Below are 27753 nucleotides of genomic sequence, written 5' to 3' on the forward strand. Positions count from 1 at the left end.
TCCCATGCCGCCCCTGCAAATGGGCTGCCCCAAGCAGGTGCTTGCTTTGCTGGTGCCTAGAGCCGCCCCTGCTTCCAAAACAGAAATTTGTTAGTCTCTAAGGTGCCACAAGGACTCCTCACTGTTTTTGCTGATACAGACTAACACGGCTACCACTCTGAAACTAAGAAGAAATGAATTGCAGAGACAAGTCCACAGCACATTCTCTCACATCCCAGCCAGCTGCCGGGAACAGACAGGGGACCTGATCCCGGGAGCCCTGAAGTCAACAGGCGTCTTCCCACAGAGTCCCTTGCTGAGAGGGGCTTGGAGAGAAATGACCCACCCCTTAAACTCAAGATGGAAAAAACAAGCCCAGCACTACTTCTTCCTACTTAAGGAGCTCCAGCACAAAGCCAGTGCAGTTCTGTTCCTGTAGGTAGCTGGGTGGAAGAGCGTTCTAGCAGAATAATATCTGTCAGCACCACGAGGGCCAGTTTACTCCAGAGTGATGCTGATCTGGTTGTCTATTAAAATCCTCTTTGTAGAAATCCTCCTCTAGAGCTACGACTGCTTTTCAACCAGGCCAAACCCTGAGAGCAGCTGAGCACCAGCTCACAGTGCACCACACTGGCTGATGTCACACAGGGTAGCAGGCACTCAGCACCCTTCAGGATACAGCCTAGAAACTTTCACCCACAAGGAGTCCGATCCTGCTGGGAGGTGCTGAGCATCCTTAGCTTTCGTTGACTTTAACAGAGGCCCTAGAAATGACCCCAGCAGTTCCCCTCTTTGAAAGCCTTGTCGTTAGAGATGTGTCTCAATGAAACAGCCTGGATTTTGAGTTCTGGAGCAGTTTAGAGCTGGAACTACGGTTTATGGCTTGGGCCTATCCCTACTTACCATGCAAGGTTGTGCTCTGTCCGTCAGCACTAGACAGAGTGGGGCAGAAAACAATGGCGTGTATTATACAAACATTTCAGAAGAACAAGCATCTTTCATTTTGTTTGAAACTGTCCGTTAATTGCTTTTTATTTTCCCCTGGTTGTGAAATTTTAAACACCACATATTTTGGTAGGAAGAAAAATAACTTGCTTTCACCTTTTAAAGTCTTTTCCCATTGGGAAAAAAACAGGAAGGAAAAAGTGGGAGCAAGTGGGTTCCTCCCCCACTGAAATGAAACTTTCCGGAAATTTCTGGGGAAAAAAAGGGACAGTAAAAGAATCCTTTGGATCAAAATGTAAGTTTTTCATGAAAACTCCCACTTTGGTTGAAAAAAGCATTTTCCATTGAAAAAAAGTTTTGGTGGGAAATTTCCAACCAGTTCTAATCAACACGTTTCTGATTCATGCCTTGGTATTTATCCAGCTACCTTACGTTTCATGAGTGCGACTGCATTACTGACACTCAGAGAGACAACATTCCCTTTGCCTGCCGAGGCTTCCACCTGCTGCCTTTGCTACAGAGCCGTGGCCCACTGAAGACAATTGTTGGCTCTTGCTCCAGCAGCCAGTGAGCTGTAGACTCAGCTATTCCATCTGTTTGGCATGGCCGACTTTCATTCAAAAAGCCCATCACTCCCAAATGTTCAACCACAAATTCCCTTGTTACAGGCTGGAATCGTTTATGCGGGATGGACGTCAGGCTAAGCAGAGGGCAATTTCCTGCATTCCCTTCCCTACACAGAGCTCCAGTCCCATGTTTGCTTCTTCCCAGCCATCAGGGACTGCATCTCTACCCGTCTCTCTTAGGTACCTGTATAGCTCCATCACTGCCGCACCTCCCAGTCTTTAATGTACTTATCCTTACAGCACCACTGGGTGGTGGGAAGTGCTATTAGCGCCATTTTACAGATGGGGTACTGAGATGGCACAGGGAGACTAAGTGACTTGCCCAAGGTCACATAGAAAATCTGTGGCAGAGCACGGAACTGCACCTGGGTTTCCTGAGCTGCAGCCTAGCCCCCTAACCACTGATCCCCCCTTCCTGTCTCCTGAGTCCTTGGACTTATTGAAGTGGATTTTCTGAGATTTCCTCTCCCGGTTGCTTTGAAAAGTCTCAAGTGTGTTTCATCAGTACCTGCAGATTTATACGCTACAGATCTAGCTTTCACTCACTGTCGCTCTAGCCATTATCACTGACACATTCAGTTCCTTTCTCTTTGTCCAATTCTCCCTGATCTCAACGCTATCACCCTCACGGTGGGAGGAACAGGAGGACGCCCCAGCGACGTTGTTATGGCAACCATCCCTTAATAGGCTCTTTCCATGCCACTGAAGAAAGCTTCCTCCTTATTATCTGTCCTTTGAAGGTGTCTCCTTCAGACACGTTTATTAGCTGCTAACACCAGAGCCTATGACTTGCTAAATGAAATTACTCTCTGCTTTCAAGCCGGGCAGTGATCCTGGTTAGATCTCAGCCATCGGCCCTCCTGTTTCAGCTGCAGGATTTAGTTTTAATGTCTCTCTGATTTGCACCAGGAAACTCACTGCCCAAATCTCTTCCCTGATATAAGAAGCAGTCAAGCTCCGGGAGAGTTCAGAAAAAATGTAAATGTCTGCCTAAGGATGAGTGAAGATTTACAGCTCAATCTGTAGGTCTAATTACATACTCAGGCCCTGGTGTACTGTAATTTCTTTGATGTGGGGGAGGAGGGAAGGTGCAGTCTTGAATGCACCCTGTTGTGTAGACCCAAGAGGCAGGATTGGGTGGATCTCATGAACGGTGTAAAGTTTTCTGGCTTAAAAAAAAAAAGTTACAACTCTTCAGTCTGCCCTTGACTAGGAAGTTCTCACCTGTAGGACGATTGCGGGCACTGAGAAAATCATGGCCTCGTTAAACACCGGATTTGTGTCATCTCTCTTCATAGCTGTCTTCTTCTTGCTGATCTTCCTCCCGTCCTGAAGCAAGTACACTTTGACGAAAGGATCTGTTTGGACAATGGGAAGCAAATGACCATCATTCGCCAACTGTCCTCCACCCATAAGCAGAGACAACGCTGAGTGAGCGCAGGGAACACTGCACCTCAGGGAAAGGGGGTATACGCACAGTAGCTCAGAGATGACATGTAACTGGTAATGGGAGGGCATATGACTTCTCCATGCATTGCCCCTGCAGGGTGGGGGGCGGGAGTGACTGAGGGGCATGGGAGGGGGCCGGAAGAGACGGACATGTTCCTGTCCATTTGCCCTGTTCTCCCCCTCTCTCTAACACCCTTGGAGAGGCCCCTCTCTCCCCCACCTTTGCTCCTATGGCCCCTCCGTTTCCTGCCAGCCCCACAGCAGCTAGCGAGCAGCATCCCGAACCGCACCCCAGCACAGAGAAACTGCAACCGAGTTTAGGAAAGCGCTGACATTGCAAAAGCCTGCCCCCCTCGGGGGCAGGGGAGAACATAATCCCCCCCCACACACATGTGTTGCCTCTGCATTAGCTCTTTGGGACAGGGACCATCTATTTGCTCTGTGGTTGTACAGCGCCAAGCACAGTGGGGTCCTGGTCTGTGACTGGGGCTACTAGGCACTACCACAATAATAAATAATGTAACCTGTTAATATGCCTGCGGGTAACTTGAATAAACGCCCCATTCACCCGTGGCAAAACAGGCCCTTCCCATTTAACTAGGGGACCCTCGGTGACGATAATGAGGCAACAGAAAAACTGTGCCTGTGAGCGATGCTGCCACCTAGTGGCTGAGCAGTACAGAGATTAAGTGCAGTGCCTGGCACAATGGGGCCCTGTCTCTATTTGGGACTATCACGCTACAAACAGTAAATAACAAACTGCTGTTGCTAGCAGCTCTACGTGATCCCCTTGGCTCAAGTGCAAGAGGCCTGAGGTTTTGGAGCTCAAGTTCTGGGCTTCTCGTCTGAGCTCTCCAGAGCTACAGCTGATTTAAGAGGTGTGGAGTGCCTGGACTCACTGCAGCACTTCAAGCACTAATGCAGCAGAGATGCACCCTGGGCAGCAGTTCTAGCAGGGGAAGCTGCAGGCAGGGCGGAGCTGCACGGAGCTGGCCTCTGGCCGGAGCTGCTCTTTCATAGCCTCGCACTCACCTGCTGTCGTTTTGCTGTTGGTCCACACGAGGTTTTTGGCTTTAACCACTACGACCGTCAGCCTCTCCGCTGTGGGTAGGTAACTAAGAGACAGCAGGATCTCTCCCACCGAGTCAACTGCCTGCAAGGCATGTAAGGCACCATCCGTCACCCAACAGCAAATGTCGGGGGAAATGACTCATTCACAGACAAGGGGGCAGGAGAAATAGCTCTCTGGCAGGGAAAGTTTTTCCCTGACCAAGGGCAGAAGTCAGGCAGGGTAGCTCTAGCCTATAGAGGCTGACCTAGTGGTTAGAGGCCAGCACTGGGACTCAAGAGACCTTAGTTCTCTGCTCTGCTACAAACTGCCTGTGTGACAATGGGCAATTCACAGAGGGTTTGCCCATGCTATGGGGTGGCTGTGTCACTGTAGCCCATAGTGTAGATGTGCGTGACAATGGGAAAAAGCTGTAGTCACTTCACCTCCCAAGTGACGGGAGCTAGGTTGACAGAAGCAGTCTTCTATCGACCTACACTGGGGGCTTAGGCTGGCAGAGCTAGTGCTCAAGGGAGTTGACTTTTCACCTCCCTGAGAGTCTTAGCTATGTCGACCTAAGTTCTATGTGTAGACCAGGCCTTAGTCTCTCTGTCTCAATTCTTGCAGATGGGGAAAATAGCACTTCTCTACCTCACAGGAGTGTGGCATGGATAACTACATGGAAGATTATGAGGGGCTCAGATAACACGGTGTGGAGGCCACATAAGTACCTCAGAAAGATAGGTGTCATCTTCATGTGTGACATCATGTGTGTTATCGATGGTGGCAAAAGCAGAGGGAAATCCTGATCACTTCCCCCTATTCTCCTTTCTACCTTGCCCCATACTGGGAGAAACAGGGGTCACACATTGATTAAACCAAAAGGCAGCGGGCTGGATTCTCACTGGTGTAAATGCTGACTCACACCAGCTGAGGATCTGCCAGTGAATCTAGACACAGAAGAGGAAACACTATTTCACCTCAGCCTTTGGAGGTCAATGAGACAAATATTTTCACTGCTTTTAAGAAGTCAAGGACTCTTAATGAATTGAGCTGGGCTTGAGCCAACTCCAGAACCAAACACCTGAACACTTGGAAAATTTGGGTCTGGACCTCAGCTTTGGCTGGCTCTGGCACCTCCCTGGGAATTACAATTTGAGCTCTACAACCTGAGATAAGGATGCTCATGCTTCAGGGTGTCAGCTGATGGCCTGCAGGGAGGAGGAGGAAATTGCTCCTCCCAGGTGGATCAGTACACAATTGGTAAGGTGCATTATGAGAGCAAGGGGCCGGTTTCATCTCTCTCCACGGCAGGAAATGTTGGCCATTGCCATGCCACTGCACAGGATGACCAGATCTGAAGTGACATCATATCCTGTTTTCCCTGCTGAGCCTCCAGCTCTTGTGCTTCAGCATCAGCTCTGGTTTCCAAACCCAGCAGTAAAGATGAAATTCTCTCACACTTCATGCACTGGACAGCTCCCGCTGGGGAGGTAATCAAACCCAGCACAGCCTGTGGCTCACCCAGTAAGTACAGAAAATACAGCGCTTCTCTTTCGTGCCCCACTACCTCCTTTTCAGGGAGCCCAGCTTGCACCAGCATGCAGACAACAAGAGCTCACCTTGTTCATGTCCTGCAGATAGAGCCAAGCATTGAATGGGCGGCTGGCCAGATCCAAGTCCAACAGCTTCAGCTCTGCTACCCCAGTGCTGATGTTCCTCTCGTCCTCATCAATGCCAAAGACAGAAAATCTCAAGCTGTTTTCCTCCAGCGCAGACGGGTCCAAGGGGATGGAAAACTTCTCATCAAAGAAGACGGAAAAGGCACTCCTTTGAATCTGCCGAGAGAAAGGAAGATTCAACGCTACGGCTACTATGGGGACTTACTTGGGGAGGGCGTTTTCCTTTAAAGAGCCACTGAGACCACCTGGAAAGCTCTGAAAAAGATACCCTTCCCAAGCAGTAAGTTAGCAGTTTAGTAGATCTCTAAGTGGCCGGAGTCACGGGTTCAAATCCCACCAGGACTGATCCAGCCCTTTGTGCTTCCAGGGAAGAGACAGATAAAGCTTCATGCAGTTTACTGGGTAGGAGGATCTGCCCACACAAGACCTTAAGAACGAAGGTTCTCTTTGGTTCTGTTGGTAGAAAGTCAGGGCAAAGTTTTCAAAAGGGCTGTCCATGGATGCTTGTTCTGCCAGCCTCACAGCTATCCCCCTGCACAGGGCCGGCTTTAGGAAGTGCGGGGCCCAATTCGAACATTTTCGGCAGGGCCCTGTCAGGGATGACTAAAAAAAAACAAAAACCGTGTTAAAAAAAAAAACCTTTCATTTCTTCCATGTATTATTTACTTTCCATAATTATATAAATAATAAAATTATATATTATGTACATTGCATCATATATGCAGTTGATTGGTTATTAATGACTGCCCTTTCACATGTGTGGGTCCCCGCCACTCCCTGGGGGTGTGCACATGTGTGGACACCCCTCATTGAAGCAGGTGTGCAGGGTTACTGCCCTGGGAACTGCAGGGCAGCAGTGGACATGGGGTGGTTGGAGGCAGGGCAGGGGCTGACTGGAGGTAGGGTCTGGCTGCAGGCAGAGCAAGGGGTGCGGGGCTGGCTGGAGACAGGGGAGTGTGGGGCTGGCTGGCTTCAGGCAGGACCACAGGGGGTGCAGCAGGGGTTGGCAGGGCTGGAGACAGAGGAGTGCAGGACTGGCTGGCTTCAGGCAGGGGGGTGCAGCAGGGGTTGGCTGGAGACAGGGCAGGGGGTGCGGCAGGGGCTGGCTGCGGGCAGGGGGTGCAGAGCTGGCTGCAGGTGGGGCGGGCGGGGCTGGTGCGGGCAGGGCAGGGGGTGCAGCAGAGGCAGCTGGAGCCCCGGCCCTTTAAATAGCCCCTAAGCCCCCCACTATTCCAGGGCTCTGGGGGCTATTTAAAGAGCCCGGGGCTCCCCTGCTTCTACCCCACCCTGGACCTTCTAAATAGCTGCGGGAGACCTGGGGAATGCATGGGGGCGGCAGGGCTCCGGCGGCTATTTAAAGGACCGGGGTGGCAGAGGCAGCTGGAGCCCCGGCCCTTTAAATAGCCCCCAGAGCCCCCCGCTACCCCAGGGCTCTGGGGGCTATTTAAAGGGCCCAGAGCTCCAGCCGGGAGAGCGGGGCTGTGAGACAGCCGCGCTCCCGCTGGCGCTTTGGTCAGGGGAGTGGGGCCACGGAAGACCCCAGAGCAGACCGCAGCTGGGGTAAGTTAAAAAAAATTAAAAAGGTACCTAAGGCGCGGGGCCCGATTCCCGGGAATCAGGCGAATTGGCCTAAAGCCGGCCCTGCCCCTCCAATGTGCTAGTCGTGTGCTTACACTGCTATTGGTGACACCAGACATATCTGTGCTCTACCTCACAGGGAGCCAGGAGGCTTAGGTAGTTCCTGTTTGTAAAGTGCTTCGATAAAAGGGGCTATCAAAAGTAGCAAAGTCCTTGTGTAAGGAGCAGAATTAAAGCAAGTTACTGCACCTAAAGGATGGCTCCTTGCTCCAGATGGAGGATGGATGGAGTCCTAGAGGACTGGAGAAGGGCAAACATAGCACCTATCTTTAAAAGAGGGAACGAAAAGGATTCAGGGAATTATAGACCAGCCATTTGAACTTTGTTACTTGAAAAGATACTGGAACAAATTATTAAAGAGTCAATTTGTAAGCACCTAGAGAATAATAGGGTGATAAGTAATAACCAATATGGATTTGTCAAGAATAAATCATGCCAAACTCACCTAGTTTCCTTCTTTGATGGGTTACTGGCCTAGTGGATAGGGAGAAAGCCACAGACAATTTATGTGGAGAAATGTTGTCTAGATGAAATTACTATAAAGTGGGTGCATGGCTGGTTGGAAAACCATACTCAAAGAGCAGTTATCAATGGTTTGTAGTCAAACTGGGAAGATGTATCTCGAGTGGATTACACATGAGTCTATTCTGGAGCCAGTACTATTCAATGTTTTCATTAATGACTTGGACAATGGAGTGAAGAGCAGGCTTATAAAATGTGCAGATGATGCCAAGATGAGGAAAGAGTTGCTAGCACTTCAGAGGGCAGGATTAGAATTCAAAATAATCTTGATAAATTGGAGAATTGGTCTGAAATCAACAAGATGAAAGTCAATAAAGACAAGTGCAAAGTACTACACTTAGGAAGGAAACTCAAAAGCACAGCTACAAAATGGGGAATAACTAGCTAGGTGACAGACCTGCAGAAAACGATCTCAGGGCTATAAAGTGGCTCACAAATTGATTATGAGTCAATGTGATGCAATTGCAAAAAAGACTAATATTTTGGGGTGTATTAACAGGGGTGTTGTATGTAAGACATGGGAGGTAATTGTCCTGCTCTACTCAGCACTGGTGGGAACTCAGCTGGAGTACAGTGTCCAGTTTTGGGCACTACACTTTGAGAAAGATGTGAACAAATTGGAAAGGATCCAGAAGAGAGCAACAAAAATGATAAAAGAGTTAGAAAATGTGATCTATGAGGAAAGGTTAAAAAAACTGAGCACGCAGTCCTGAGAAAAGAGGCTGAAGGGAAAACCTGACATGTCTTCAAATACATTAAGGCCTGTTATAAAGAGACTGGTGATCAATTGTTGTCCATGTTCGCTGAAGGTAGGACAAGAAGTAATGGGCTTAATGTGCAGCAAGGGAGATTTAGGTTAGATATTCGGAAAAGATAAGGATGGTTATGTCCTGGAACAGGTTAGTGAGGGAGCTTGTGGAGTCCCCATCTTTGGAAATTTTTAAGAACAGGTTAGATAAACACCTGTCAGGGATGGTCTAGGTTTACTTGGTCCATCCTCAGTGCTGATGATCTCTCGAGACCCCATCCAGCCCTACCTTTCTATGACTCAATGGGGAAATTGAACTGGACTTGTAAGGCAGCTAAATAAGCAAATCAAGGTACATTAGGGAAGTGGCTCCCAACCTTTCCAGACCACTCTACCCCTTTCAGATTTGTCCTGCGAACCCCCAAGTTTCACCTCACTTAAAAACGACTTACTTACAAAATCAGACATCAAAATACAACAGTGTCCCAGCACACTATTACCGAACAATTGCCGACTCTCTCATTTTTACCATAGAATCACAAAGTAAATCGACTGGAATATAAACCTTGTACTTACATTTCAGTGTATGGTACGTAGAGCAGTATAAACAACTCACTGTATGAAATTTTAGTTTGTACTGACTTAGCTGGTGCTTTTTATGTAGCCTGTTGTAAAACTAGACAAATATCTAGATGAGCTGATGTACCCCCCGGAAGACCTCTGCGTACACCCAAGGGTATCAAGTATCAGAGGGGTAGCCGTGTTAGTCTGGATCTGTAAAAGCAACAAAGAATCCTGTGGCACCTTATAGACTAACAGACGTTTTGCAGCATGAGCTTTCGTGGGTGAATACTTGCATCCGAAGAAGTGGGTATTCACCCACGAAAGCTCATGCTGCAAAACGTCTGTTAGTCTATAAGGTGCCACAGGATTCTTTGTTGCTACCCAAGGGTATGTGTACCCCTGGTTGAGAACCACTGCATTATGGGAAAGAGGAGATGGCTGAGACTCTTGGGACATAGCTTTTTTCTCCTGTGACATGAAGCTGCGGTGAGTTTGTTGCATTAATGAGCACTAGGTCATCCCTAAATTCCTCATGTATAAGCATACTATGATTCCACAGGGCAACAGCAAAATCACAAGCCTGTTCCATAGCAATAGCTTTCCCCTTTCAAAATAGGGCTGAAGGAAGCACTCCAGGGAAGAGCTGCTGCCGCAGAGGAGGTTAGGGATTGCTGAGCAATCACTGTTACACAACTCCTGAAATGAAGCAGGGGGGATGCAGTGTGTGGAGCACAGGCAGGCTCTGCACCAGCCTTCTCCCTCCCTCCATGTGTGTGTGTGTGTGTGTTATGGGGAAGCTCTAAGAGACACCAAGGCTTAAAGGAACTCCGGGAAGGGCAGTCAGAGAACCCCAACAGATGTGGTATTAACAAGTGACCCCCTCCCAAGTAGTGAGGCATTTGCGGGGGGGAGGAGTCTGTTGGATCCCTCCCCCCCATTGCTGGTTCCCTCTCCATGTGACACCACAGCATGCAACAGACCAGCCAGAGAACTGAGTGGAGGAGAGGGGTTCGCTGACCTACCAGGACATCATCTTGTGAGGTGCTGACTATCTTCCGCTGAAATCTGTGTGGGTTGTGGGTGCTCAGAACCGGGGCAGGATGTGTGCGTGTGCAAGGGAACGTGGGAATGTAGGGGCAGGAGGGAGGATAAATGGAGGGGGAGAGTGTGGAGGGGAATGGGAGGGGAGAAACAAGCTTCTTCCCTCTAAAGTGCCATAATAGGTGGCCTACCAGCTGCAAAGGGTCGGACGTGGCTCCTTGGAGACTCTCAGTGCTACTAGGGGATCAGAAGAATGGGTCCTGTGGCAAGAGCTCCCCCTGCCTCCCCAGTGCTCCCAGGGACTCTTAGGACTGAGCGATGGACTCCCATTGACTGTGCATGTGGCATGTTGTGTTCGCCCGAGGCTGCTGCACTGGGCTAGCACCAGTGAAACCTGCCTAACAAAACAGAACCTTGGCCTGTGTTTCCTGCATCCACGTCCATTCCCTGGGCTGCAGGCTGGAGGAGACATGATTCTGACTTGTGGGGTTCCCCCACACCTCTAGCTACCTGGGGAAGCCATTCCAGGAGGGACTCTGTGATCAAAAATTTGATGTTTTAATTTTTTCCCTTTTCTCTGCTTCCTGTCCTAAAGCAAGGCCTGATCCTACACACCCTTATACCCGCCCATAGTCCTTCACTCACGGGAGTTGGCTTAAGAGACCACCTGTGAGCGTTTGCAGGATCAGCCCCCTGTTGTGTAGCAGTGCTGTGCACTATTAAGCACCTGTCATCCTCCAGTCCAGAGGTGGCCGCATTTCAGTGGCAGGCAGGGAAATGCCTGGATTAGGGTTGCCAACTTTTTAATTGCATAAAACCAAACACCCTAGCCTCAACCCTTCCCGAGGCCCCGCCCCTTGGCCCTGCCCCCTGCTCACTACATTCCCCCTCCCTCAGTGGCTCACTCTCCCCCACCCTCACTCACTTTCACTGGGCTGGAGCAGGGGATTGGGGTGTGGGAGGGGTGAGGGCCAGAAATGAGGGGTTCAGGGTGCGGGAGGGGGCTCCAGGCTGGGGCAGCAGGTTGGGGTGCAGGAGGGGGTGAGGGCTCCCAATAGGGTTGCGGGTTCTGGGGTGCAGGAGGGGGCTCCAGGCTGGGGGATGGGGCAGAGGGGTTCAGGGTGTGGGAGGGGGCTCTGTGCTGGGGCAGGAGGTTGAGGTGCAGGGTGGCGAGGGCTCCATCTGGGGGGTGCAGGCTCTGGAGTGGGTCTGGGGATGAGGGCTTTGGGGTACAGGAGAAGGCTCTAGGTTTGGGGGGGCTCAGGGCTGGTGCAGGGAGTGAGGGCTTACCTCTGGCTGCTTCCGCTCAGCAGCGCAACGGGGGGGCTAAGGCAGGCTTCCTGCCGGTCCAGACTCTGCGCTGTGCCCTGGAAGCAGCCAGCTCCTAGGCAGAGGTGCAGCAGGTGGCTTTGCGTGCTGCTCTCGCCTGCAGGTGCCGCCACCGAAGCTCCTACTGGCCATGGTTCTCGGCCAATGGGAATGCAGAGCCGGTGCTCAGTGTGGGGGCAGCGCACAGAGCCGCCTGCCAGCAACCTGCTGGCCACTTCAGGAGCACAGCGCAGAGTCAAGACAGGTAGGGACTAGCCTGCCTTACCTCTGCAGCACTGCCAACTGGACTTTAAATGGCCTGGTCGGCAGTGCTGACTGGAGCCGCCAGGGTCCCTTTTCGACCGGGTGTTCTGGTAGAAAACCAGACATCTGGTCACCTGGATGCCTGGGGTTGGCTGTCTGGGATCCTTCTGGAATAAATCTGCTGTAGAACAGAAGATCTATGATGATGTATAAAGTTATTTATCTCATGAGAAGGTGAATTGTACCCAGTGCTGAATTCTCTCGCTTTAGTATCTGCTTGGCTAATGGATTTTAATATCAGACGTTTAACTGAAAAGAACAAGTAATTAGAAGAGGAGCAAACTAGCAGCCAGCAATTCAGCTGATGCAAGCCAGCCTCTCTCTCTGGTGAAGTCAATGGGGTTATTTCACCAGCTGAGGATCTGGCTCCTGAAAGCATGTGTCCCTGGGAGCCTCTCCCATGCCTTTCTCTGGCGATGCCTCTGGGTTTCCTGTCTCTCCTTGTGCTGTTTATTTTCTGACTGCCTGGATATTGCTTCTCAGATCTGCAGTGCCACGGGGTGGCTCCCCAGCTGCAGCCTGCATGCCAGCACATCCGAAGAGCACTCTGACTCCCTGCCACATGCTCTCTTGGCCTCTCCTGAGAGAATTCCTTCCCCTCCCTGCAGGGCAGGTTTACAGGGAACTTGCACCTGCCCTCTGGGTAAAATCCAGTGGTGGATTTAGAGTTAGTAGGGCCCTGTGCTCAGCTTCATTTTTGGGGCCCATACTGGGGACCCAGCCAAGAAAAAGAACATTCTCTCTTATCTCCCCCTGCCCCCTTTTTCATTCTTTTTTTCTTCATCCTCCTCCTATATTATAAGTAATAGGAAGGAAATGAAAACAAAGGTTGGTACCTTGATTGGTTTTGTAGTCTAACATTTTTCACAGACCACTTGAAAATTGCTAAGGATCTCGGCTCACCACTTAATGATCTTTCCAAATATTGTTTGTAACGTTACCCAACTATTGTAAAGCGCTTTGGATAAGAGCGTTTTATAAAAAAAAATGTGAAAAAACGTTGGGGTGCAGGGTCTGGCCAGGAGTTAGGATGTGGGAGGGGGCTCAGGGTTGGGGTGTGGGGTCTGGGAGGCAGTTAGGGTGCATAAGCGGGGCGGGGTTGGGGTGTGGGTCTGGCCAGGAGTTAGGATGTGGGAGGAGGCTCAGGGCTGGGGCCGTGGGTTGGGGTGTGGAGTGCTTACCTGGGGCAGCTTCTGTTTGGTGCGAGGGGTGCAGGTGGGGATGGGGGTGTGCATGAGCTCCCGTTTTGTGCTCAGGGAGGAGGTGGGGATGGGGGGTGCAGGAGTCAGGGCAAGGGGTGGGGGTGGGGCTGTGTGTGTGGGGGGGGGTGCAGGAGTAAGGGCAGGGGGCTGAGGGGGTGTATGGGGGCAGTGCAGGGGGGGCCGGGGGCGCTCAGGGCTGGGGCAGTCCCAGTCACGGCCACTGGGTTACCTTACCTGGATCACTGCCCCGCTGCTGCTCCTGTTCACTGCCAACGGGAATGGTGGCAGCAGCAGCTCATGAGAGCTGAGACCCCCTGGCCTGCCACTCCCTTCTCCTGGCCTTTTTCCAGGGGCCGCCAGCAGCAGTGCATGCCAGGGACTGCACCTGCGCTGCCTGGCGTCTGGATGCCCCACCAGGGGAGCACACACACCTGCCCTACAGCGCCCCCAGCCGGCCCCTCACCTGCCTGCCTCACCTGGCAGCCTGCTGTGGCGCTCGAGGCCGCCAGCACCAGCAGCCCGGCTCACCGGCTAGGAGAACGCACCACATGCTGCACCTCCAGCACGACTCTTAAATGGCTCCCCTCCCTCCCTGCTCTCCCCCACAGCTTCTGCCCCCGCACTGGTCCCCCCGCAGGGGGTGCTGGACGGTGCTGGGCTGCCCGGCACTGGGGGCCCCTGTACTTGGGGGGGCCCCGTGCCAGGGCACTGTGTGTTTCATTGTAAATCCGCCTCTGGTAAAATCCATACAATTGGCTACTCCCTTCCAAATAATGCACTGGGCTGTGTGCTGCCTGGAGTGCTCTCTGCACATTTACTCCCCAGACTCTGCGCTGACTCACTCACAAGCCAGCTACTGAAGCAGTAACAGCCTCCAAATTGCTAATGGCCTGGAGGAGCTGATGGCCGGAGAGGCAGAGTGGTATTACCTCCCGCAGACGCCTGACTCAGAGGTCACTACAGCACTTATAAACTAGAGCTGGGCCTGCCCAAGTTCACGGGGTCTCACCTCCCTGCCCCCAGCTTTGGGGATGTTCACACCCGGATCAGTGCCCGCTCAGAACGTTGTGACTTCTCTCTCTCTCTCTGTAGTGGGCCAATCTGCAGTGCTAAAGGCCTGATTCTGCTCTCACATTCGGTTTACACTCCATTGAGTCCAATGAAACCATCTCTGATTTTACATGAGTGTAAATAAGATCAGAAGCAGGTCTTAACCCTGGCCACCCCCGGACTGCGGAAGGTTGGGCTCAGATCGGATTCTGCACCCAAACTTAGCTGAAAGGAGTTCGTCCAGCAACTGAACAGAAAAGTTCTTCCCTGTTCCCTGCTGTTGAGTCTGGGGTGCTCTGCACTGCCAGTGATGCAGGCATCACAGCAATTAGTGACCAATCTGCTATCCAGCAGGAAAACAGGGCTTCATTCCCAATAGGACAGGCTGTTTCTAACTGATCATTGCAGTTAGGGTGACCAGATGTCCCGATTTTATAGGGAAAGTCCCAATTTTGGGGTCTTTTTCTTATTTAGGCTCCTATTACCCCCCCCCCCGCCCCCCGTCCCGGTTTTTCACACTTGCTGTCTGGTCACCCTAATTGCAGTGGCTGCACTGAGAAAGCATCTAGTTTGAATCAGGACAGTTAGAGCTTTTTCTGACAGCATGAAGCTATAAAGCAAGCCCTTCCTCCTCCATCCCTGCCTGCTTTCTCTCAGTCCCACCAAGTGTGCGTGGGAGGTTTGCGGCATAGAGGAGAAAGCCTGCAGTGCTGTCAGGGACTGGTGCACTGTCCCTGAAAGGCAACGTTGTCCATTACAGGAAATCCCCTCCCCCACTGGTGGGGAGGAACTCAGCGGAGCTGGATTTCTGTTTCACTGGCTTCTACTTAACAGAGGCAAAAGATGCAATTTTGGATCCAGGAGCCAGGTTGTTGGTGCAACAGCATCGTTTGTTAGCAGCAGAGCTCTCGCATGCATGGGATTTTTCAGCTCAATCCAGCTGCCTGTTCCATGCTTCACAGGTGGGACAGACTCCTCTGCTAATAGCCTGGCAGCTAGGGGGAAGTGCACTAAGCAGAGAGCCTGGAAACCGAGGCCATGTCTCCGCTCCTGCGGCACGGTTCTGGTGGTGGGGCTGTGCTGTGTAGACACTTCCCACATAGACAGAAGGGGTTTTCCCATCAGTGTAGTTAATCCACCTCTCCAAGAAGCGGTAGCTAGGTCGACGGTAGAATTCTTCAATCAATCTAGCCGCGTCTACACTGGGGGTTAGGTCGACCTAACTGGTGCTCGGGGCACGACATTTTTCACAGCCCTGAGCGATGTAGCTAGGTCGGTCTAATTTTAAAGTGGAGACCAGGCCTGTGAGTTCTGGTCTCACCTCTCCCTGCTGTTTACACGTCACTCGGTATAGAGCAAGGCATTGTTACTTGCCAGAAGGCCCCCAAATAGCATCCTGGCATTTTACAAATCAGTGACATGAGAGGCTGGGTAAGAGCTCACCAGACAAAGCTTAGACCAGAAACCAGGTCTGTAATACAGCAGCTGCTGAGGCTTTAGCGCCAAAGATCCCAGGTACCAGCCCCATCCCAGGGAGCTGTGTTACAACGATGTCTGGAAACGAGGGCACTTTCCTCCTGAGGTGTCAGTTAGATTTGTCAGCAGTGACAGGGTCTGTTTTCCCCAAACCTGGCAGCTTAGATGCTTTGCTGTATTCATTCTGAGCCAGGAACTAGAACCAAATGGCTGCTTGAAATACAGTTTATAATACTGACTGGGTCTCAGTTCTGCAGAGAGTTGATACAGCATGGAGGGGCAGGGGGCGGAGCGGGGCTTCTTAGCCATCTCCCTCCCTGTCCAATATTCTCCCACTGACCCCATTCCAAAGGAGGGAGAGGAAATCCTGAAGGAAGAGAGGAATGAAAGCAGCCCTCTTAATAAACACTGACAAGTTTCCAGCCGTCTGACCCCTGTTGCTGATTGGATGTGCATGTTTCCCTGACAGCTGCGGGAGCCAGAATGCTGGTTTCACAGGCTCTGCACAGACACATAGCTAGGAAAGTTGGGGTGCTCCTACCAGCAGCTGCAGACGTTAGGTTCCAGCAGCCCCTGGGGTCTCCAGTGTAGTAATGTAAAGAAACTCCATCGAACAGATGGGTGAACCTGAAGATTCAGGTGAGATCTGGCTAAGCTCCCACTAGCTGAGCTGGGAAAACACCTTGGATCTGAAAAATGGGAGAAGGGACTCACCCAATCACAGGCTTTTTGTATCCATTAAGGGTCAGAGGCTCTGCTGCTCCCGCTTCCTGCCCTGGAAGCACCAACAGGCACAAAACCCATAAAATTAATTTTTTTAAAAAGTGAATCAAGATTTTTTGAACCCTCAAAGCGGTTCAATTCAAGGTTCAGCCAAAGCTCGAGGGGCTCCTGCTCCTGTCTGATCCAGGCCCCCATCCATAATGAAAAGGGTTGACACTAGTGAGCCTCCAGGTAGTTCAGTGCACCGCGGTGTGAGACCCTGAGTGCTTTTCTATATTCAGCAGCAAAGCAAGGTCCTAGGGAAGGGCGCACTCTGTATTGCTCTCTAGCGACTCTTCTGGCAGACCCTAGACACAGCAATTCCACCGGGGCACACCCCAGAAGTGCTGCATCTGTCAGTTAGTTATCATAATGGGCTGTCATGTCTTGCCACGGGACATCTGAAAGGCAATTCCTCCCTCTTCACTCTCCAATCACATCTGGAGCACAGGGGCCTGCAAGAGTTAGTAACAACGCATGCAATTGCAACCGTGCAGGGAAATGCTCCCTGCTCTGTCTTTGGGCTTCGCAATGTCATCACTGACAGTTACATTCACTTTCCCCAGCTGACTCCTAATTTACTCAGCCCGAGTTAGAAAAGCAGCAGGAGCCAGGCCCATCGGGCTGTACTTGTGTCAGCTCCAAGCACAGCCTGGCCTGCTCAGGGCTAGATGAGAGAGCTGAACCAATACCCCATCTTGGTGTGAGGGCCTGCATGCTGTAGAAATGCAATGTCCAGATCACTCCTGGTTGTTAAAGAAACCCTGGCCTTTTTCGCAACCAATGCATAAGCCCTGGTGTCCTGGCTAAATTCCAAAGTGAGTAGCTGCATTGAGATTAATCCCGTAAGCATTCTGCTTGCAGAACTGCAGTGAATGGGCCTTGCGTGGTCACCCAATTCGGAGCACTCACATTCCCCCCTGCTGTTAATCTGCTGACTCAGGCTCCTGGGAGAAAAATAGCAGTGTAGATGCTTGGGCTCCCCCGCCCTGGGCTCCAGACCCTGGGCTCCCGCCCACGTGGGAACACCTGTGCTGCTATTTTTAGCCGTCTGGCACAAGCCCCACGTGCCCGTGAGCTGGGCCTGTGACTCGCTGCCATGGATTTTTTACTGCAGCATAGACGTACCCTAAGGGACTTGTCCTGGGTCACACATGGAGTCTGTGGCAGGAACTGAACCAGCTCTTCTGCGTCCCATTGCCAAGCCTTGACCACAAAGCCATCCCCGCAGGGATTCAGGGTGAGCGTGCAGCAGACTGGCGAATGGGACAGCAAAGACCAGTAGCTTTAAATGAACCGGTGCGTCAAAAGGAATCAGTCTCCTCCCCAAGCTCCAGCAGGCCTGCTATTCCCCAAGGACTGCGAGCAATCCCCCTGCTCCCTGCAGTGCTCACACTCAGCACCCTCGCTCTGACGGTTCTAGAGACAGAGACACCTCCTTCCTACTGCTTTCCTGCCCTCTTTCCTCCAAGGAGCGCCTCTCTAATGAGGGCTCTAGGGCTCAAGCTGTCATTGAAATACTATCGCATCTCTCTCTATTCCAGTTCCTCTGATGGTGTGACACAACCCCCCTGGGCACGCCAAAAAGACAGAATTAGCCTGAGAACATGGCAACAGTCTGAACTGAAGTGGGCATTAAAAATTCATCTCAGCAGCAGGCTTCATTTGGAGGGACACCAGAGGAATTGCTTAGCTCCGGTCCCAGCAGTACTATGGTGTGGAGCAGGGACAGTGGGTTCAGAGAGGAGCATAATGGATACAAACCTTCATCTCGCCTTCAAACTGATTTTGAACCTGTCTGGAGGGGCAGAAAGTATTTAAATTAACTTCCTCCTCCCCTCCTGCTGTTCTGTATTTCCTCGTTTGGGACACATTGAGAGCACAGGAATACTAAGAAAGCTGCTTTCATGGGCTCAGCAGCTCACCCAGAGAGAGGCAGGATCAGAACAGGGGTATGAAAATTGGGGAGAACCAGAAAATGCATGAGTCCCACAGCTGTGTTGAGTAAAAAGTCAGAGGTGAATGGAGGAAGCTTTCCTCTCAATTCTAAAATAGCCAGCCCAGTTCTACAAACCCAACCGTTTCCCAGCATCAGCTGGAAGTGCACAAAGAGGCTGGGGGCTGGTCTACACTGAAGGGGAGGGGGGGATCAATCTAAGATATGCAACTTCAGCTACGCTATTCGCATAGCTGAAGTCGAAGTATCTTCGACTTACCTGGCCGTCCTCACGGCAGCGAGTCAACTGCCACAGCTCCCCCATCGACCCTGCTTACTACTCCTGCTGAGGTGGAGTACGGGCATCGATTCGCAGATTGATTACTACCCGCCAATCCGGCGGGTAGTATAGACGTACCCTGAGTTATAGTAGCATTGTCTATATGCAGAGTTAATGACACTCTCCCTCGTTATAATAGTTTTTATGGAGCTGTTGGGTCCCAACTGTACCGGGGCTGGCACTGTCAGGAGAGACACTTTCTAACACACTGATGGACTATGTGTGAAATGATATGTTTACTTGAAGTGCACATCAAGTTCAGCCACTAGAAGTCTCTGTTTACTTTATAGAGTTCCGAACAAGGAATGGCCCCTGGTAAACAAGAGAGATAAAGCTGTAACTCGAGTTGAGTGGAAGCCTGTTTGAGTCTCACTACGGCCAACCTCAAACATTCAAAAATCATGGTCAGGCCTCCAAAAAATAAATAATGAAACTGGCTGAAAAATAATAGTTTTTTTCTGCCTTCTAGTTTCTAAGCTTTAAGGTGCAACTCTAGCCATGTTTTCAGTTTTTTTCTCTGCAACTATGAGTGCAAGAAATTTACCTTAAAAAAACACCACCACCACCACAGATTCTAAGGTAGTTGCAAGACTCTGGAAGCTGGCGCTTTAAGAAAAATATCAAACATTGTCAGACTCATGATAAAATCACAACAGTGGGCAACACTTATATTTGCAGTTGTTTTCTAACTAAACACATCCTCTGTTTAAGACTGTGATTCCATATAGCACAACAGTGTGGTTATTGATAGTAACTAAACACATCCCCCTTCTACTGCAAGCACCCATAGCTCTTGTTGACTTCAGTGGAAGCAGAGAACTCATTATTTTTTGGGCTTACCAATCATACCTACATGACAAAACAGGTCTCATCACATCTGCTTTCCTTCCACCTTCCTAGCTGTGCTTGAATGGAACACAGCTTGAAAGTGAGACTGAGAAATATGGTTAGGGGGGTTTCTCCGCTTAGGTTCCGGTTTAGCTGGCTTAGAAACTTGACCACACAGACAAAACTTTGAGGTTCTTGAAAGTTGATTTTCAGGCTTTTCCTCCTCCCTGCGGGCTTGTTAAGATTTTATAGTTAAGAGAATGTGCAGCTGCCTGTTCTCTATGGAGAGGGCTTTAAATTGCCCAGCTGGGCCAACTGAATGTGCTACCACCTCTAACTTAGCTGTGATGAAGGGCACTGAACAAACTGAACAATATCTATCAAACCTGCTGGCATCTAGCCCTGCCCTTTCTGTGCACATGGAACTCTCCTATGGCCTGCTTAATAACAACACTGTTTGTCACAGTGTGCAGTCCAAGGGTGTTAATTACCTGAATAATGTAACACTACTTCTGTGACGAGAACACCTAAGCAGTAAACACAGCAACTGGAATCCAGCTCCACCAGCCATCCAACAAGGCAAAACCAGCCTCGGCTGTGTCTTCAGATTGTACTTTTCATTGCCATCTTCAGTTTGGGTTTAAAAAGAGTTAAACTCAAAGTTCCCCCAAGCCAGTGGCTCATCGCATGGATGCAGATAAGGCACGTCAGTTTCATAGCCAATGGTACAAAAGGGAGTGACATGGCCAGCATCACATCTGACTTCCCCAACCTGGTGGATCAGGTATGCATTTTGCAGCTGGGTGAACTGGAGGTGGCCTTTCAACATGAGATCAAGTCAGACTTGAAGCCACAACTATCAGGATTGTAGTGGAGCATCTTACCCACTCAGCCACCAGACATTTTAAAAAGAGAGGCCCAGCATTTTGTGGGAAGTCAGACTTCTCCCATGTACAGGAGGGCCGAGGATTTCACATAGGGAACATAAGAATGGCCATACTGGATCAGACCAAAGGTCCATCTAGCTCAATATCCTGTCTCCCACAGTGGCCAATGCCAGGTGTCTCAGAGGGAATGAACAGAACAGGTAACCATGAAGTGATCCATCCCCTGTCGCCCATTCCCAGCTTGTTGCAAAACTGAGGCTAGGGACACCATCCCTCAGAGCACTGGCTTGTTGGCTTATGCCAAGAAAAGCACACATGCCTTTGAAACTCTGGGCCTGATTATTTCATCTGTGAAATCCTTTCATTTCATAATTTGTTAATTATGATAAACAATGTCATCCCTTGGTGGTCAACAGGACTTAGTCTATAGCTTGAAGCTTAACCACCATTAAGGCCAGGGGCGGCTCCAGACCCCAGCACGCCAAGTGCATGCTTGGGGCGGCATGCCGCAGGGGGCACTCTGCTGGTCACCGGGAGGGCGGCAGGCGGCTCCAGTGGACCTCCCGCAGGCGTGCCTGCGGAGGGTCCGATGGTCCCGCGCGGCCTCGGAGGAGCCGCGGGACCAGCGACCGGCAGAGCGCCCCCCGTGGCATGCTGCCGTGCTTGGGGCGGCGAAATTGATTGCTCAAGGAATCAATTGATTCCTCAAGGAATCAATCCTGAACCACTTAAAGGAGGGGAAAGTGATCAGGAACAGTCAGCATGGATTCACCAAGGGCAAGTCATGCCTGACTAACCTAATTGCCTTCTATGACGAGATAACCGGCTCTGTGGATGAGGGGAAAGCAGTGGATGTACTATTTCTGGATTTTAGCAAAGCTTTTGATACAGTCTCCCACAGTATTCTTGCCAGCAAGTTAAAGAAGTCTGGGCTGGATGAATGGACGGTAAGGTGGATAGAAAACTGGCTAGATGGTCGGGCTCAACGGGTAGTGATCAATGGTTCCATGTCTAGTTGGCAGCCGGTATCAAGTGGAGTGCCCCAAGGGTCGGTGCTGGGGCCGGTTTTGTTCAATATCTTCATTAACGATCTGGAGGATGGTGTGGACTGCACCCTTAGCAAGTTTGCAGATGACACTAAACTGGGAGGAGTGGTTGATACGCTGGAGGGTAGGGATAGGATACAGAGGACCCTAGACAAATTAGAGGATTGGGCCAAAAGAAATATGATGAGGTTCAACAAGGACAAGTGCAGAGTCCTGCACTTAGGACGGAAGAATCCCATGCACTGCTACAGACTAGGGACCGAATGGCTGGGTAGCAGTTCTGCAGAAAAGGACCTAGGGGTTACGGTGGACAAAAAGCTGAATATGAGTCAACAGTGTGCCCTTGTTGCCAAGAAGGCTAATGGCATTTTGGGTTGTATAAGTAGGGGCATTTCCAGCAGATCAAGGGATGTGATCATTCCCCTCTACTCAGCACTGGTGAGGCCTCATTTGGAGTACTGTGTCCAGTTTTGGGCCCCACACTACAAGAAGGATGTGGATAAATTGGAGAGAGTCCAGCGGAGGGCAACAAAAATGATTAGGGGGCTGGAGCACATGACTTATGAGGAGAGGCTGAGGGAACTGGGATTGTTTAGTCTGCAGAAGAGAAGAATGAGGGGGGATTTGATAGCTGCTTTCAACTACCTGAAAGGGGGTTCCAAAGAGGATGGATCTAGACTGTTCTCAGTGGTAGAAGATGACAGAACAAGGAGTAATGGTCTCAAGTTGCAGAGGGGGAGGTTTAGGTTGGATATTAGGAAAAACTTTTTCACTAGTAGGGTGGTGAAGAACTGGAATGGGTTATCTAGGGAGGTGGTGGAATCTCCTTCCTTAGAGGTTTTTAAGGTCAGGCTTGACAAAGCCCTGGCTGGGATGATTTAGTTGGGTTTGGTCCTGCTTTGAGCAGGGGGTTGGACTAGATGACCTCCTGAGGTCCCTTCCAACCCTGAGATTCTATGATTCTATGAAATGTCTAGAGCCGCCACTGATTAAGGCATTGTCATCATTTGACTATAACACTCACACCATCGTGTTTTATTGCTTAACAGAACTGTTCCTGCCACACAGTGCCAGCCAGCACAGACAGAGGCTTTACTATTATTTACTGTTATCTTGCCATAGTGCCTAGTGACCTCAGCCACATCAGTAGAAAAACAAACAAACAATGTCATGTGTCCTTAAAAATCTAGTCTGAGACCACAAACGCTAAAATGCCTTAATCTGCCCACATATCTACACCAGCGACACCATCACAGGACCTAACCAGATCAGCTACATCATCACTGGTTCATTCACCTGCACACCCACCAATGTTATATACACCATCATGTGCCAGCAATGCCCCTCTGCTATGTACATCGGTCAAACTGGACAGTCCCAACGTAACAGGATAAATGGACACATGTCAGATATTAGGAATGGCAATATACAAAAACCTGTAGGAGAACACTTCAACCTTCCTGGCCACACAATAGCAGATCTTAAGGTGGCCATCCTGCAGCAAAAAAGTTTCAAGACCAGACTTCAAAGAGAAACTGTTGAGCTTCAGTTCATCTGCAAATTTGACACCATCAGCTCAGGATTAAACAAAGACTGTGAATGGCTAGCCAACTACAAAAGCAGTTTCTCCTCCCTTGGTGTTCACACCTCAGCTGCTAGAAGAGGGCCTCATCCTCCCTGATTGAACTAACTTCATTATCTCTAGCCTGATTCTTGCTTGCTTATATATACCTGCCCCTGGAAATTTCCACCACACGCATCTGACAAAGTGGGTATTCACCCACGAAAGCTTATGCTCCAATACATCTGTTAGTCTATAAGGTGCCACAGGACTCTTTGTTGCTTTTTACAGATCCAGACTAACACGGCTACCCCTCTGATACTTAATTGTATGGTTATTGGATGGTATCACTACAAGGCAGAGTTAAGGTTGTTTGAGTGCCTGAACTGTGCACTTCTTACCTTAATGTGTTTGAATTTCTTTTAAATTTACTCTTAATTCTGAACTTCCTATGTGTGGAATGTTTGGTTTTGGGAAAATTATAACGACCTTGTGATTTTTAATTTTTTTTACTCTGAGATTACTGCTCTGTATTCTCAACCTTAACGCCATCTGAATGTAGGATGCTGCTCCAAAGAGTTACAATGCAAAAGCCAAAATATAGGAGGTGGGTGAAACCAGTAAACAAGTGGGAAAGGGAAGAGAGCCCAGGGTAACAAAAATAGGCTGTTTTAGCACAGACTGATTCATAGCCTACCAGTAGCTCTACTCTCAGCTCATTGCCTGCCTACCCTCTGCCATACTGACATTATTGGGCTTAAGATGGGTTTTTAAATTAGGGGAAACATAACGACATACTGATTGATAGCTTTTAAAGCCAGAAGGGACCATTATGATCATCTAGTTTGACCTAATGTACAACATGGGCCATAGACTCTCACCCAGTGATTCCTGCATCAATCGCATTAACTTGGGTAAAACTAGAGCATATTATAGTTTTTAGAAAGCCAACCAGTCTTGATGTAAAGACTTCTGATTTAAAGACTCTCCTCCTAACATGGTTTCCCTAGAGGAGTGGAAAGAGTTTTGATGTGTGTGGTGCCTTATAGACCAGCAAGACTAAGGGTTTGTCTATGCCGTCGGGTAATGTGCTCTGCGGGGGGTGATTTCTAAACCATAATAACATGCTGCATGCTAACTGGGCCATGGAACCCTGCCGATCTGCACTAAAGGTTCCCTAGTGTGCAGAAGCCACACCCCTCTAGAGCACATTACCTTACTGTGTAGATAAGCCCTAAGTCAAATTCATTTCATATAGTGGGCCTGATCTGATACCTGCCACTTAGCATGGGCCACATTCAGCAAAAGCTATTCAAACAGAAATAGCTAAAGATAAACCATGGTGGTTATTACTTACATTCACCCTCTGACTGATTTTAAATTTCCTTTTCTTCCACTTGCCAGGTTGGGGTTTCTATTCTCCAGTTGGCAGGTAAGCGCTCTTCAGTGCCATTTTGCCTCACTCAGCCTTGTACCACCTTCTGCCAGACATATTCCTCTCTAGCGCCTCTTCAGTGTGACCACGTGGTTCTACACTTGTATGCAAGCTTTTGCTGCTCCCGAGTCTGGACTGCAGGGGTGTGATTTGTAGGACGCACCATGTGGATCTGCCGGTGTGCACTAAATGTCCTTAGTGCGCACTGATGTAGTCCTGTTTGTTGTCCAGGACCACATCAGTGCACACTAGCAGGATCTACACAGTGGAGTTGGAACACAATACATTGGTGCACCCTACAAATCACACCCCTGTAGTGCAGACTCTGGGGTAATGAAACAATCCCATAGAGTCATGGAAAGTCCATGGGCCAGATGAAACTGTTCTATGGGCTGCACGTTTGATGCTCCTGCCCTAAGCATTACAGGTGTTACATATAAACAAGATAGAGCTGACTATGTGCGTATAGGTAGACAGTTAATATAAAGAGTGCCATCTACAGGCGCACAAGAATACATGAAGCTGTCCATAAAGTAGTAGTAGTTGTTATTGTGCAGTGCAAATGACTTCCAGATTACACAGCTGGTCCCTACGGACCCTCAGGAGTTTCCAGTGAGAAATGGCAAGTGACTCTTAAGAGGAGAGACACTGATCTTGTGCCACTGTGGAGTGTAATCTACCCACTGCAAAGAGCTAAACTGAATGCAGTCCTCATGGCTGAGATTTTGTGCACACAAAAATTGTGAAAGCTCTGGTTCCCACAGTAACCGTAATACTCTGCTTTTGCTGTAGATAAACACAACGCTAACGGAGCATTGGCCTCTTACTGATCATTACTCAACACAATGGGGTGACTGTCACTCTGCAAATAAATGATGCTGTTTCTGGCCTGTGGAAATAAACAAACACGTTGCAGGCTGCGCTGTTTTTGCCTCCCTGGAGCTTCTGGATAGACTTCTCAGGCACTAAGTATGCCCAGGGCTGCCAGAGAGACAGGCTGTGTCACAGATGGTGACCTGGGATATCCAGCGGGGCTGCGTAAGCTGACAAAGCTCATGCAGCATGGCACTGCAGCACTGGATGCCAACCAAGTGCCATGGCAGACACTGCCATTGGGGTCGGGGGAGATCACCTCACACACAATGCAGTGCGGTGGATAAGGCTTCCGCACCGATTATTGTCACAGAAAGGGACAAGTGGCCAAAGGCTCGTTAATGACCCTGCTTTCCCCTCCCACAAGGACAAAGGGAAAGGTGACCAATGGCACACTGATTGTGTGGAACAGAGGATGAATGGGGCCAGAGGCAGGCTCTGGGTGACAAACCACCACACTGCCTGCTGTAGTCAGGGGAAGGGCGGAACCACAGAGGCTACAGGTCTCCAGTATCATATGATAGGAGTGTTAGGGTATGTCTACACAGTAAAAAAACCAAACCCCACAGCAGCGAGTCTCAGAGCCTGGATCAACTGACTCAGGCTCATGGGGCGAGTACACTGGGGCTAAAACTAGCAGTGTAGACATTCCTGCTCGGGCTGAAGCCCGGGGTCTGAGACCTGGCAACAGGGGTGGGTCCTCAGGGTGTGTCTACACTGTGATAAAAGCAGCAAGGCATGGCCGCATCTAGCCCAGGTCAGCTGACTCAGACTCACGGGGCTTGGGCTCAGAGAGCTATAAAGCTGCCGTGCAAATGTTTGGCTGCAGCCTGGAGCCCAGCGTCTGAGACTCATGTTTTTTATCTCAGTGTAGACGTACCCTCAGAGCCCCAGACCCAGCCCAAGGAGGAACGTCTACACTGCTACTTTAACCTGTAGCCGAGCCCTGCAAGCCCGAGTCAGTTGACCTGGCCTCTGAGACTCACTGCCACAGGGCTGTTTTTGCAGTGTAGATGCACCCTTAAGGCCTGAACATTCCTGACTGAGTTCTACCATTTGGAGCTCTGTGTTTGGGCAGTAATAAATCACCTTTGTTTGCATTTCTTCCCGCTCTGCACCCTGCCAGTTCCCATAGTCAGTCCAGGAAGCTGAGATCCTGCACACCATGATACTTACCACCGGACAGCTGGCTCTTGTAAAATCCTCCCTGTTGCTTCATTTAGCTGATGTACAGCATTCTCCACTGACTGTCCTGTAGCATCACAGGGCACTGCTGGGCTCTGATCCCCTAAGCGTGGGTAGACTGTGGGGGTGTCTCTACACTACAGTACAAGCCCACAGCTGGCCTGTGCCAGCTGACTTGGGTTAAGCGGTACAGATGTTCCAGCTTGGGCTGCAGCCTGGGCTCTGGCACCACCCTCCTCACAGGGTCCGGGAGCCCAGGCTCCAGCCTGAGCTCAAATGCCTACACTGCAATTAAACAGTCCCTGAGCCAGAGCCCTGCGAACCTGGGTCAGTGGCACGGGCCAGCCACGCGTGTCTAATTGCAGTGTAGACACACCCTTAGCACACAGACAGAGATCACATTGATTTCGATGGGGCTCTGTGATATTGCCAACTCCAAGCATTCAAAACTCCTGAGATCATTAAAAATAATTAATTTGCGATTCTTTTTCTTTGTCCAGATTCTAAGCCTTTCGGATACTCTAGCCTCACATTTTCCAGCTTTTCTCTGCAATCGTGCGGACTAGAAACTTCCTGTTTCTTTAAACGAAAGCTCAGGTTCTCCTCTAACCACATGAATCCGGGAACTGGAGCTTAAAGAAAAACACCAGATATTGTGAGACTGTTATCTTGCGTTGAGAACACCGGGTCTGCTTGTGCAAAGTCAATTGCAACATCAGGGTCTTAGACAGCTGCTGTCTGCCACCCAATGGCCCTGTGCTCCCCCAAGGGTTATGAGCAACTCCTACTGAGGTCAATGGGAGATCCAGGTATTCTCTGGGGTAAAAGATGGGCTCTCAGAAATGGCTCCACTACATCAGTGGTGGAGTGATCACTGTATAAATATCTATGGTTGCTACAGCTTTGGGGGATCTATGAATGGAAAGATGCTATACAAATGTTAGTTATTTTTTCAATTGACTGCAGCACACTACAGGAAAGAGATTAATGTGTCTTCATTATTTGTCTCTGGCCAGTATGCGTCATTTGTCTCAGGCCAGTGTGCGTCTATAAATAGTGTTAGTGAATTGTAAATAGAGTCAATAAATAATAACTACAGAGCATAAATTGAGAGAGTCTGGTCTTTATGTTGAAAATTATTCTTAAAAGGGCACTGTCAAAATATTTTAAAGATAATATTTTATACTTGCTGGAGTATTTTATACAGATCTCTTTGGAAGCCAAAATTTGCTACCTACTAAGATGATTTGTCCCTTCTTTTGTTCATTGAATTTCCAGATAAACTATTCGGTGAGGTT

The 27753-nt window shown here is 49.9% G+C and overlaps 1 protein-coding gene across 2 annotated transcripts in view; it reads right to left on the minus strand.

Annotated features, from left to right (window-relative positions):
- The window catches only part of SYT12 (synaptotagmin 12), a 63168-nt gene that overhangs the window by 5464 nt on the left and 29951 nt on the right, over window positions 1–27753 (minus strand). For both annotated transcript variants that reach the window (XM_039535687.1, XM_039535686.1), the window contains exons 5-7: window positions 5670–5885; window positions 4032–4152; window positions 2775–2908 (exon numbers count right to left, since the gene is read on the minus strand). In XM_039535687.1, the coding sequence (XP_039391621.1) occupies window positions 2775–2908; window positions 4032–4152; window positions 5670–5885 (471 nt within the window). The remainder of the gene's footprint in view (window positions 1–2774; window positions 2909–4031; window positions 4153–5669; window positions 5886–27753) is intronic.

Source organism: Mauremys reevesii, linkage group 4, assembly GCF_016161935.1.
Source record: "Mauremys reevesii isolate NIE-2019 linkage group 4, ASM1616193v1, whole genome shotgun sequence".
Lineage (NCBI taxonomy): Eukaryota > Metazoa > Chordata > Testudines > Geoemydidae > Mauremys > Mauremys reevesii.